The 14,015-nt window shown below is 47.1% G+C and overlaps 1 protein-coding gene across 1 annotated transcript in view; it reads left to right on the plus strand.

Annotated features, from left to right (window-relative positions):
- The window catches only part of LHFPL6 (LHFPL tetraspan subfamily member 6), a 255,853-nt gene that overhangs the window by 223,007 nt on the left and 18,831 nt on the right, over positions 1 to 14,015 (plus strand). Inside the window, exon 3 of the mRNA XM_075919117.2 lies at positions 8,484 to 8,582. Coding sequence (XP_075775232.1) covers positions 8,484 to 8,582 — 99 coding nt within the window. The remainder of the gene's footprint in view (positions 1 to 8,483; positions 8,583 to 14,015) is intronic.

Genomic DNA, 14,015 nt, shown 5'->3' on the forward strand with positions numbered 1-14,015 from the left:
CAGCCACCTTGCAACCCTATAAATTGTAAACAGGCTTGATGCTCATACAGGTCCTGATCCAGTCCATGGGGCTTCACCAATGCCAGTCGGATTACAGGATAGGCGCTATAAGGCCTGATCCAGAACCTATTAAACTCAATGAGATTTCAGTGTGCTTTGAATCAGATCCTTATTTTCCTTACATGTGTAATATTAAACAGAGAAGCAGGGATTTAGGCATCTGCCTCCCATTTAAATTAATGGACAGTGTGAGATTAACTCTTGTGGGCTACTTTGAAAATGTCAAGCAGTGCTTCTCAAAATAAGAAACAGTGAGACCCACTGTATATTTGTCATTAGAACTCATTCATCTTACTGTCAGGTGTTCCATGCACCAAACAGTCCATCTGGGCTCAGGTTGTTTCTGTATTCTCTAAACAGAACTTCTGTGTGCCAAACAGGCACATACTTCTCTGGCTGGTATATCTTCCCCACTCTCTGCACTCAAGCAGTGACTGCCTGTGCTCCAGGGTCTCATCATGAGCTTGACGTCTACGCAAAGCTAATCCTATTTTGATCTTACCGAGTCTGTCAGGAAGTGTGGAAAGCTCTGCAATATTGGTTGTTCTAGATTAATAAAAAAATCATTTCTTGGCTGACAGGGGCCAATTTAGCTACATCAATTTTTCACTAAGGAAGCAGTAAAGTTAGGTGGCAGCTTTCTGATTGATCTCACTGTCACTGCCTGGAGTCAGAAGTTAGTGCAGGCTTATAGATAAAAGAAACCACCGTGGCTGGCTTATATTCCAATAAAAAAGTGAATGTTTGCTTGTTTCTGAAATATAAAACTCACTGGGAATAGGGAAAAGATGTCTCTCTTTGGAATGGGGAGTTGATCTGGCCTTCACACAATTATTTACCATTTTCATTTTGGATCATTAGTTCCAGAGTGACATGAACATGGTAAGAATTGGAAGTCAGTGCAGTGAGTTAGTTATTGAAAAATGTGAACTATTTTTAACATGGTGCAATCATTTGAAAGAGTGCTGCTTGCACCTGCTGCATCTCCTTTGGAGCTGCTTAACATTTCAAGGGTCATGCCACCATACTTTGGATTGTTGATCAGTTATTGCCACAAGTTGTGTGTGTACATGAAGGACTTTGTTTTTGATCTCACACTGGTTTCTTCCCACTAACTTCCAGATTTACATAAGTGACTGAGAAAAGAGCCAGACCCAGTGCCTTTAACTCTGCAGTCCTTCACCATGGCAAAACACTTCCTTTGATGTGTATTGTTTTGACTGTCCAATACCCCAGAACTTCCTGAAATAGTATAATTAATATTACTATTAATATTAATTCATATTTCAGTTACAGGCAGCAGTCTCATTCAGGTCACTTTTGTGCTAGGTACTTTACAAACATAAAGTAAGTGACAGTAACTGACTCACAATGCTGATAACAGTAAAAATGTATACAGGCAGTCCCCGGGTTACTACAAGATAGGGACTGTAGGTTTGTTCTTAAGTTGAATCTGTATGTAAGTCGGAACTGGCGTCAGCCGCTGCTGAAACTGATCAGTTTCAACCACGGCTGAATCTGGACGCCAGTTCTGACTTACATACAGATTCAACTTAAGAAACCCAGGCGTCCCCAAATCAGCTGCTGCTGAAACTGATCAGCGGCTGATTCCAGGAAGCCTGGGGCAGAGAAACTCTGCCTCGGGCTTCCTGTAGTCAGCCACTGGTCAGTTTCAGCAGCGACTGACTTGGGGACGCCTGGGGCAGAGCAGCTGGGGTGCTGCTGGGTTGCTCCAGTAGCGCGGCTCCTCGGCGCTACTGGAGCAACCCAGCAGCTCCCCAGCTGCTCTGCCCCAGGCGTTCTGATTCAGCCGCTGCTGAAACTGACCAGCAGCGGCTGAATCAGGACGCCTGGGGCAGAGCAGCTGGGGTGCTGCCGGGTTGGTCCGGAGCGGCGCTGTGAGACCAACCCGGCAGCCCCCAGCTGCTCTACCCCAGGGGTAGGCAAGAAAAGCCTGGTCTGCTCGGGGGGGGAGGGCACTAGCTGCACCCCCCCCAGCAGACCAGGGAGATGGGGGTGGCGGGACCGCCCAAGTCCTCCACGGCTTTGCTCCGTCTCCCTAGTCTGCTGACCTGGGAGACATGGAGCAAAGCCGCAGAGCATGCGGGCAGCGGGACAGTCCAGGCGCGCCGCGGCTGTCCCACTGCTGGCGTGCTCCGAGGCTTTGCTCCCCGTCTCCCTGGTCTGCAGGGAGACAGGGAGCAAAGCCTTGGAGCACGCCCGCAGCGGGACAGCCCGGGCGCGCTTGGGCTGTCCCGCTGCGGGCGTGCTCCAAGGCTTTGCTCCCCATCTCCCTGGTCTGCTGGTCGGGAGACGGGGAGCAAAGCCACGGAGCACGCCCGCAGGGGGACAGCTCAAGCGCGCCCGGGCTGTCCCGCTGCGGGCGTGCTCCAAGGCTTTGCTCCCCGTCTCCCTGCAAACCAGGGAGACGAGGAGCAGCTTTTCTCGCCCCAGAGGACGGGGGCGGCGGACCGCGGCGCATCTGGGCGTCCCGCCGCTCCCGTCCTCCGGGGCGAGAAACGCCCCGTTCGTAACTGCGGATCCGACATAAGTCGGATCCGCGTAACTCGGGGACTGCCTGTATATATATAATCTGCAACTTTGAACCAAATTGGGCCTTCATATATACAAATATAAATACTTTTAATGGGAGTGGCATGCAATATCTGACAACAGAATATATCCCTTTCTTCTAATAAACAAATGGAAGGTGTTTTGACACATTTATTATTTTAATAATAAAACTTTGCACTTCTTTAGCCCTATCTTTCTGATAATCCCAAAATATTTTACAAACGTAAATAACAAGGAGTCCTGTGGCACCTTCTTATAGATTAACAAATGTATTTGGACATAAGCTTTTGTGGGCTGGAGCCCACATTGTCAAATGCATCTGACAAAGTGTGTTCCAGCCTATGAAAGTTTATGCCATGGGACTCCTAATTTTTGCTTAGGCAGACTAACATTGCTACTCCTCTAAAACTTATCATTTTAGATTCACATTATGCCTGTAATATAAACTAGAAATCTAATCCCCATTTTACAGGGAAGGAGACTGACATGAAGAAATTAGGCCAGGTCTACATTATAGAAGAAAGCCAACCTAAGATACACGCCAGCTGTGAGAATAGAGTAGCTGCAGTCAAAGTACTGTGAGTCGAATTTCTGCAGCATCCCTAATGAGGGAAGTCTATGGGAAAAAATTCTCCCATCAATTTCCTTTACTCCTCTCAACCCCTTGGAAAATTGGGGTTCAGAGGGGCACCACCAGCCATTGATGTTGTATTTCTTTGCTAGACCCGCTAAATCAAACCTCAGAAGATCAATCTTTGGAGCGTTGATCTTGGGGCAAATACAGACCTGGACTTAAAGCCACAAAGCGGTCTATGACAGCCAGGAGTAGAATGCAGATCTCACCACACCCACAAAAGATAGCTTGGATATATGTGAGAAGGCTGCTGTAGACTTAGTTGTGTAGGCTCAGAAATGCGGCTTGCTTGCCACTATGCTACAAATGTAAGGTTTGTTTAAATCCACCGCTGTGTCAAAGAGAAATTAAAAGCCGCCACACCAAAAGCAGTGAATGAGTTCTGCCTGTGCTAACTGTGCACATAACGTCCAACATGTTGCACAGAGAGACAGAAAACAGGACCAAAAAAACCAAGCCTCTTTAGGATTCTGCTGTACTAGGGATCCAGCAAAATACAATCCTTGTCAACTAAAGAAATAAAACACCCAATCCTGGGTATTTTGCCTTTGACTTCATTGTGAGCAGGCGGAGCCTAAAATTAATAGCCAACTAAAAAATGATTACAATTGAGAGCCAATATATGGTTAACAACAATATATATAACGATAGTAGGTTCCAGAGCAGACACTTCAATAGTCAGGTTTCTGTAGCTGCGGTAGAAGAGTCATTTTCTAGGTCACTGGTCCGTGAGAATTTAGCAAATATAAAATATTTGTGAACTCTGGCAGCACTGCTTACATAGTATTCCCATCTGGCCAATAGAGAATGATATCTATGTGACCTCCAGAGAAAGCCATTCCCTTGTCATCTGTGTTGCTGCAATGTTATGTGGGGAAATCTGGATGAGAAAATAACATAAAAGATTAGCTCTCGGAAGTGAGATAGTCACTGCAGCGTATCCAAATGATCTGTGGGAGAGACTCCTCAGTACAAGAGGTTGGCCTATGAAAGGCAGAGTGGGTGGGAAATGTTTGGAGCAGTATTTGTGAAAAAAACAGTCACTAAAACAAAACCTAAATGGAACTGGAAACAAATAGCCCTTTATGTGTTTAACATGCAGCCTGTACTTCTTTACCACCTGATGAGAATAACTGGCAAAGCTCCTCTAACAGTTTGTTTTGCCCTCCTGGCAGAAATAACATTGTTATGTTAATAGTCCTTTCACTTGAATGCCATGGTGCTCTGCTGGCTCTGAATGGAAGGAGTTTTGAAGGAGGAGGAATTCCCACCCATTTTGCAGTTTAGGGCTTTCTTTGGTATCTTGATGCTTTCCTAATGTCTTGGAGCTATGTATTTTTGAAAAGTGAGGTGATTTCATGCCCTGAAACACTGCTGAGGCTCTAGTCCTTTGTTTCTTTCTTCCGCTCACCATTTTGTGTCTTCTTTGCCCTACTGTCCTGCATCCCCAGAACCGCCTCCCTTCTCCTAGGCACCAATGCAGCACCCTTTTCTGCTTCAGGGCCCACCTTTGAACAGTTCTCCCCTTCCTTTGTTAATCTCATGCCCACGTTAACTACTCCCTCTCTCATGCCTGCCGTAATTGTTTAAAAACAGCAGCACAAGAAGGGAACCCGGTATTAACCCGGACAGACCGGTATTTTTGCCTCTTGTCTGGTAAAAAAATTCAGAGAATACCAGACACCTAAAATGTCCATTATTTTCTGATTTTTTTCCCCGGCCAGGAGGCAAAAATGCCGGGCACTGGGCAACTCTACAAACACTCAGCACCCGGCTTCCCGCCCTCTCCCCCTCCAAACTTCCCTCTGGCTCCCAACACCCGCAGCCCCCTGACCCCATGCTTACCTGGTTCCACAAGGCTGCCGGCACAAAATGGCTGCTGGTATTTTCCCCCCCCCCCCTTTTTCCTTCAACAGAATTTTTTCCTGGTGTTTTTTTTGGAGGGTGCGGGGGTCGGTATTTTTGTTTCAACCATATGGCAACCCTACGCAAGATCTTCAAATAAAAATCTGGATCTACAATGAAAGAATGAAAAATACAAAGGACCAGATTCAGCCCTGGTGTAAACAGATACTTCTCAACTGATGCCAGCAAACCTGTGCCTGCATACATCAGCACTGAATTTGGCCTATAAGCATGAGTCACGCCTGATCTGAATTCTTATGCTCCAACAGTATGGATTGTCTCCCCCCTTTTTGGTCTATTGCCTCCTCTGCCCCTTCCCCAGCATCTGTTTATGATGATGATCCTTGTGAGAATATGCTCGTCCAACCCCTGTATATTAATAATACCTAGCACTTACATTACACTTTTCTTCAGTAGATCTCAAAGTGCTTTGTAAAGGAAGTCAGTGTCATAATCTTCACTTCACAGATGAGAAAACTGAGGCAGAGGAAGGTTGAGTGACTTGCCCAGGGTCATCCAACAGACCGGTCGCAGGGCCAGGAAGTCTCCTAACTTCTCCTGAAGCCTGGGGCATACACTAGTTAAAAGACATGATTAAGCTTCTAAATTGCAAGCTCCGTAATGATTTTGTTGACCTTTAAGTCTGCAAAGAGCCATGTGTCCCTGTAAATCAATTAATTTGCAAGCTTCTATAAGGACATTATCAAAATGAAGCTAAAAAATAAAACTAGGCAGTATATTACATGCCCTGTAAGGTTTCCCCTTTTAAAACTGCAGTAAGTTAGCTGTCTCCAAATAGACTCTGCTGTTTCAGCCACTGCTTTCAGCTAGTGTTGCCCGATAGTCTCCCAAAAAATATTGGACACATGGTCGAGCAAAAAAAAAAAAAAAAAGGGGGGGGGAACGCAAGATAATAAGTCATCCTGCCATCCTCCTCCCGCCTCCCCCCCCACCCCCGTTTTGGGGCGCCCAGAGCAGTGATCGCAATCCCGCCTCCCAGCTGGGACTCCCAGGCTGGGAGGCGGAGCCACGATTGACTCTGGGAGTTTGTGATTGCGCAGAAGCCTTACGGGAGCAGGAGGAGTGGCTGGGACTCCCCTCGCCTCAGCTAGGCTACTGGAGCGCCCAGAGCGGCGATCGCGGACCCACCTCTCAGCTGGGACTCCCAGGCTGTGAGGCGGGACCGCCATCGGCGCTGGGAGCCTGCGATTGTGCTGGGAGTACCAGCCACTCCCCCCGCCCTCACCAGGCTTCTGCGCAATCACAGGCTCCTATCGCCGATCATTGCCCCGCCTTCCAGCCGCTCCCCCCCGCCCACTTCTGTCCGGTGCACAACCAGAAAAATCAGAGAATACCGCACATTGCACATGTCCGGTATTTTCTGATTTTTTAACCAGACAAAGAGCGCAAATACCAGACTGTCCAGTAGAATACCGGACACCTGGCAACCCTACTTACAGCAACAGCTGAGAAGAAAGTTTGGTGCTGACATATCAGAGCATGCTGTGAAGGGGAAGCTTCCAACATAGTACAATAATAGGTGAAGTGGTTCAGGGGGAGTTCACTTGTGTTTGCTGAAGTGGTTCATGGAACTTGTGTGTTCTGGGTTCTGGAAACATGAATTGATCAAGTGACGTTATTTTAGTCTGTTTTGGCCCTGGACTATGTGAAAGAGAAAAACGATGAAGGATTAGAATGGTTAGACTTGAATGTTGGTTCACTTTTTCATGTTGGAACAATTGTAGAGCATGACTGATTGTTGTATTAATTAATTGGAAGCAATGAGCTTTTAAATGCTGTGATTAACGTGACGCTTGTTTAACCGTATGCTGAATTTTCCAAACAAAATATGTAGCAGTTTTGAAGCATAAAAAGGAAAAATCCAAGCTAGCTACACAGTTTGTTTTCAAGTAGACTCATTGGGTTTGTCTACAGAGAAGTGTAAACACAGGTACTTGAGCCTAACCCTCCTTGCTTTCACCCACCTAGAGCTTGAATTTAGGGTCTCTGCAGGGCTGGAGGGTCCAAGCCCTATTGCTTTCCTGCATGTATGCAACCCTGGCTTGACTCGGGTCGGGGATGTCTTCCAGCTGTATCCCAGGGTTCCATGGGACAACTTCCTTAGTTCTCTGTATTCCATCTGTGTTGCAATCTATTGCGCTCTGTAGCAGACAGAAGCCCCACCTCCCTTTGCAAAAGGCAGCAGCTCTGGCCAACATTATCTGCTGAGCACTGGTCTGCAAGGGCACTATCAGAGAGGCTGAAGGGTTCGTAGTGGAGACCGATCAGACGAGGCTTTTTGCGAAGAGTGCTGCTTCCTGGTCATAAGAGCAAAGCCAGATTTGGGTGCAGCTGCCAAGATGTTGGGGGTCATCCCTCTCCTGGCTATGTTGAGCTCTGCTGCTCCCCATCCCTCCAGGCAGCCGCTTAGTCCTGCTCCACTCTCTGTCCCTTGGTCGCAGGTCTTCCTGCCCTCCTTGGGCTGCATATGGAGAGCCGCCTATGCCTGGTGAGGATGGTGAGTGGGAGCTGCCCCAAAATTTCTCCACTGTCTCCCAGGGATCCTCTGTTTCTGCCTCCAGGGCATGGGCAGGGAGGAGGGATTCCCAGGGGGTGCTGCAGCATGCTGCTCCCCAAATCTGGGGATGCACTTCACCAGGCTGTGTGGGGTGCGGGTATTTTTCCTCTGACACCTACATTGTACGCCACACTTCAAAACAAACAGAAAAATAAACAAACAACCCAAAGCCCCTTCTAAAATGGGAAAAATGTACAACATTTCATTTTCATTGCTTGACAAGCCCTGGAGACTGATGTCCTCAGTATCCTCAGAACAGCTGCACACGAGCATTTTCCTGCCAATGTGGCTCAGCCTGGAGACGGAGAGCCCACCTCTCAGATGAGATGGCAGTTCAGTATGAAGCCTTCACAAACCGCAGTCAACCTACTGAGACAGCCCCCAAAGGAGCAAATTATGCCATCTGTGTGCTCGTGCTCCTTGTGGGTACCAGAGTCCCATCAATAGCATGGCCCCAGGTTAGTAAACAGGGTGGGCAGTGGATTTCTCACAGTGCAACACAGAGTAACACCCTATCAAATCCACAGCCATGAAAACCCCATGACAGACTGTGAAATCTGGTCTCCCACTGTGAAAGTGATGCATGCTTTGCCAGTGTTCCCAGCACATCTGCCTCATGATAAGGCTGATGCCACCCTTTCCTGTAATTCCAAGTATTGATTTTACCTGCTGGCCGTTATTATGGTAATGATCATGGGTTGTAGTAAATCTTGTTTTCCTCTCTCTCCACAGGCTTGTTGATTGGCTCTGGCTGTGCCCTCTATCCATTGGGTTGGGATAGTGAAGAAGTGAGACAGACCTGTGGTAACCTTTCCAACCAGTTTGAATTGGGTAAGTGATTGTCAAAAGAGCTCAGTGCCTTTAAATTCTATCTCCTCTATTGTCACTAAACACAGAGAGGCCTAGAGAGCAGGTCTGCAGGGAGCAATTCTTGCATATTTGCTGGATGCTGGTGTATATATTATTGTATTGCTTAATAGAGAGGGCTAGGGCATGGCACTCCTTATAACTTTACTAAGGATATTTGACCATGGAACATCACAGATACACAAAAGGGAAAAGCTCTTTGAAAGCAGAATCTCTGAAGATAAATTAGAAGAAGTTTCATCAAAAGAGACCCAGGAGTGACAGAAGGCAGAAGATTAGATGTGAATTTGCAATGGAGTATGTCAGCAAATAAGTCAGTAGAGTTTTTAGCTGCACGTGCTCAGGCATCATGTTGCAGAGGAGTGCAAAAGCGGTGGGAGATATTCACAACAAACTAAAACCTATGCAGACTGAGCATTGGGTTTGAGGTTTGATGTATTCATGGAACTCAGCCTATGTCTTTGAGAGTTTGGGGCATGTAGGTTGTTTATTCACACACATGGGAAACTGGTGAATTTCCTTTCAAGAGCCTCACTTCCAACAACAAGCCACTGGATTTAACTATTTCTTATTCTAGATGTTCTCAAGTGGTCTTATCTCTTGTTGTGCGTTTGGAGGGGGGAATCCATCGTATAGTGTGAGGCTATGTCTACACTACATGTTTTGCCGGAAGAGGCAATGCAAATGAAGTGCAGATTAGCATTTTCTCGTGCTTCATTTGCATAATCTCTTCCGATCCGTTCTTGCGTAAGAGGTTTTTGCACAAAAACAAATAGTGTGGACGTTTCCTTTTTGCGCAAAACCCCCGGGAAAAGGATCTTGTGCAAAAAGACGGTTTTGCACAAAAAGTAAAAGTCCACACTGCTTGTTTTTGCACAAAAACCTCATGCGCAAAAACGGATCGGAAGAGATTATGCAAATGAAGCGCAAGAAAATGCTGACCTGCACTTCATTTGCATTGCCTCTTCTGGCTAAACACGTAGTGTAGACATAGCCTGAGGAAACCTCTCAAAGGTGCAGAAGGGCCAACCATGGCGAATTGCATGCCCTAGGTGGCTCCAGTACATTGAACTCAAATGTCCGAGTAAATGAGCAGGGATGTCTTTGCTTTCAACTACTGCAAGCAAATCTGTAGGGTCACTCTGTGAATCCTTTCATAGCCTGCACTTGGCAGAGTTTGTAGTTCCCTAACAATAGTGCCTTTCTTAAGGATTCTGGCACACCATTCATCAATCTATACTTGCCTAGTAGGGGAGAGGGGAGGGCTTAAGAACAAACCTAGAATATTTTTTAATTTTGTACAAATATTTCAACCAGGTTTAAAGCCAAACAGTCCCTCCCAAGATATGCTTGTCCTTGGCTCAAAAAGCTACTTATGTGCGTAAGCAATTGTTTTGACCTTGGAATGCAACAGGTTGCCATGCACAGCCTAGGTTGCCGAAAATGTCTCTTGGTAAACTGGGATATATTCTAGAAATATTATCCTGTCTGTAAATAAATGTCTTAATTGAACTATCCTTTGCTATTAGCATGTCAGAACATATTGTCTTCCAAACAATATAACTGAAAATTTCTTCAGTTATTCTACAAATATTTGCAGCATGCAAGCACAAACATGGAAAGGCATAAAGAAAAAGAAGCTGTAGGTTAACAATCAGAGCGCATTTCCCAAGGGCGAATAATACTGTGGAATGCTCCCTCAAAGAAAGTAGAGCAGTGGTCTCCAACCTTTTTATGTCCAAGATCACTTTTTAAATGACAGACCAAGCCAAGATCTACAGCCCCGCCCCTTCCCTTCCTTGAAGCCCCGCCCTCTCTATTCTCCTCCTCTCCATCACTTGCTATCCCCAATCCTTATACTGCTACTTTTTTATTATTATTATTCTGTAGTAAGAGGTTTTTCCAACATTTGGCCTGTCTACACTGGACCAAATATCAGAAAAAAAACCCTTCGTTTGGAAGCCACCTTATTCCTTGTGGAAAGAGGAATATAGGGGTGACCAAAAGAGCCTGTTTGCTCTTCCACTAAAAAAGCGGAAGAACAAACGCAACCCTGGATGCAGAAGAGTTTTTCTGGGATATCTCCAGAATCCTGAAAAACTCCTGCAGTCTAGCTGGACCCTTGCTGTGTTGTGACAGGATGTGTAGGCTCTGGGGTGGGCATGAGGGATTTGAGTGTGGGAAGGGGTGAGAGGTGCAAGCTCTGGGAGGAAATCTGGATTCAGGAGGAGGTGGAGAAAGGGACACTGGCTCAGGGAGGGGGCTCCAGGCTGGGCAGTGTTGGGATACTAAGCAAGCCACAGGCTTGCAGATGTGAGGGTGCAGGAATTTGGGTTGGGGTATGTGAGGGGCTGAGAGCAGAAGGTTCCAGTGTTTGATAGGCTCAGATCTAGGGTCTGGGGAAGGGGGAGTGCAGGAGTGGTTGTGGCCAGATGGGGGCTTGGCCGCAATTGGGAGTTTGTTGGCCAGGCTTCGTTTTTAAATAGAATACTATGTTAAACACAAAAAGTTTCTGCATTGTCTTTATTTATGAGAATGGCAGGGAACCTGCCTTGAGTCAGGGGTCACTGACCCATAGAAAAGTCATTTGGGAGCAGGGGACACAGTACTGGGGAGGGGGGCTAGTGGGTTCTGGGGCAGGGAACAGGGTGCCAGTGGGGGCAGGGGAGAGGGGGCAGGATGCCAGGACAGGTTTCTGCAGCAAGGGACAGGGTGCTGGGGGGGGACAGGTTTCTGCAGAGGGGAGCAGGGGGACAGGTTTCCGTAGCAGGAGACAGGGTGCCAGAAGGAACTGGTTTCTGCAGGGGGGGCAGGTTTCTGCAGCGGGGTCGGGGGGACAAGGGAGAGGGAACAGGGGGCCAGGAGGGCGGGGAACAAGTTTGGGGCAGAGGAGAGGGAACAAGGTTGGGGGCAGAGAGTTCCCTACACCAGCCACGGAGGGAAGCGTCCGACCTGCGCGCCCTCCGGACTGACTGCAGGTCAGCCGAGCTGGAGGGAAGAGAAGCAGCTGCCCGGCCAGCTGGCCATGGTGCTCAGCCAGGGTGCCACCAAGCAGCACGTGGCAGGCACAGAGGGGAAGCCGCCCAATCAGCTGGAGCACGGTTCAGCCTCCTTGGGGCTGAACGCCACAGCCAGCAGGCCAGGCAGCTTCTCCTCTGCGCCAGCCCACAAAGAGCGTGGTGCACCCTGGCTGAGCGCCATGGCCAGCTGGCCGGGAAGCTGCTTCTCTTCCCTCCAGCCCGGCTGCCCTGCGCTCAGCCCAGGGAGGCTGCGTCTAGCTCCAGCTGTGAAAGCCACAGTCATCTGGCTGGGGTGTTTCAGCCCTCCCGACCTCCCAGCTCCCACCATTCCTCGCAGCTACTCACCTGTGTTGTTGCTCAGTGAGTAGCTGCTCCTCAAATGAGGAAATCTAATGTAAATGTACTGCGCAGGTGTGCAGTTCAGAGAGGGCTCAAGAGCTACTCTTAGAGCCCCGGAGATCTACCGGTAGCTCATGATCTACTGGTTGGTGACCAGAGGAACTCCATTACTGGTTAAGGTGAGACAGAGCGTTAGAAAGTAGACTGCTGGGAACAATCCTTATAGATCTTGAGCATCTTTGATTTCAATTATTTCATTCTAAGTACCACCATTTTGCTCTTGCCAAAGTACAGCAAAAAGCTACAGTTCCCTGCTCTTTCTTGAGAAAGCACCACACAAAGACAGTTTTGTGTGGCAGCTTGAGTTCTTTCTGATGGCACCAGCTATGAGACGTTTCTAATAATTGTATGTTTGAATAACTTCTTGGTGGGAGAGCTGTGCATTCAGTGAATTTAGACACGGCCCCTGCCCTCTCTTGTCCACTTGCCATGACTCATGAGCCTGGCATGTGAATAAGTCAGGCCTGGTAACAATACATTCAATAAGAGAACCCTTCTGAAAGAATTCAGCTGTCAGCTTTTTCTTCCAGGAATGCATAAGGAATATGAACAGGAGACATGTAATAATAATCGTGACGCTCGATACTCTGCCCGTATTTACTGGATTTGGAGACTGTAAGGCATCTGTTATGCACACCTAAGCTTGACGAGAGTCCCAATTGTGCTGAATGTTAGAATTTTATGTTACCATAATAATTAACAGATTAGAATGAGACTAGAAATCTGCTAAAAGTCTTTCTTCCGGATTATACCTTGTCTGAATTTAAATGCTTGGCTTTGTACTGTTATGTTTACATTGGTCGCTGTTGGTGCTGTGTTACATTGGCAGAGGAGAGGTTACCGGGACTGCATACTAACCAGATTGGTCATTTCTTTTAATTTAACCCTTACAATTATCAGTTGCCCAAGTCTAAGCTTTTTCATTTAATCATTAGAGACTAGTGTTCTTGTTATAGCTTTATGGCTGAAACCAGTGTATCTGCGAATCTGTCTCACTAAGTCTCAAGATGTATTTGAGTATTTATTGCTTTCATTTGAATATTTAATTTGGTTAAGCAGCAGTCATGTGCTTTTCCCTTTTGAATCGGCAGGACTAGTCACCTCCAGTACTGCACACAAGCTATGTTTAGACAATATGCACAGAAAGATGAACTGAGCGTGCTGAGGGACAGATGCTTGTCAGCTTCTGAGTACGTGTGCTGTGTGTGCGTGTGGAGTTCCTTCTGTCACCTCTTCACTCTTTTGCAGGGGCTAGCTAGGATCTAATGCTAATACTCTCGCAGGTTCTAGCTGTCTGCAAGGGCAGAGAGCTGGCAGGGCACTGAATAGGACAGCTGCTGCATCCTCCTCAAGAGTATCAGAGCTGCTGCTCTAGCATGGACACTCCAGGAGCGCCTGGAAAATATATGCCAAAAGGGGTGGCAGAATGGAACCCCACAGGAATCTGTATAAGATGAGCCAACAGAACTCAGAGGCCTTTCAGAATGGAACCTCATGAACTCGGGGCAACAAAATAATCTATCCACAACAAATAACACAGACAAATTAGCAACGTCATAGAAAATACTACTGCTGTCTCCCATGACACGACATCTGGCATTCAGCCTTCACTGGTAGTTATCAGTCAACATTTTTAGCTCAGTTTCAAGGACTGGAACTAGACTGCAAGGGATTGAGGAAGTCAGATGGTTCTAGATGAACCCAGAACCTAGCACAATCTTCTGGGATACCTCCCCATCACACACACACACACCCAAAAACAGAGCGAGAGAGCTAGAGGCAAAGTGGTATTTTGCAGACTTGTCTGAGTTTCATCAAGTGGTGATTTCTTAGGCATAACCATTTATAAAATGGCTAGAAGACCAGTCCTTGTAGTCTGGACAGGGTCAAGAGTAAACTATTTTTGGCTTCCATCACAGTATCATTTTAGGAATGTAAACTTTTCAATCCCACATTTCAGTGGATTTTGAGTAAGTGT

The sequence above is a fragment of the Pelodiscus sinensis genome, chromosome 1, assembly GCF_052426305.1.
Source record: "Pelodiscus sinensis isolate ZL-2025 chromosome 1, ASM5242630v1, whole genome shotgun sequence".
NCBI lineage: Eukaryota > Metazoa > Chordata > Testudines > Trionychidae > Pelodiscus > Pelodiscus sinensis.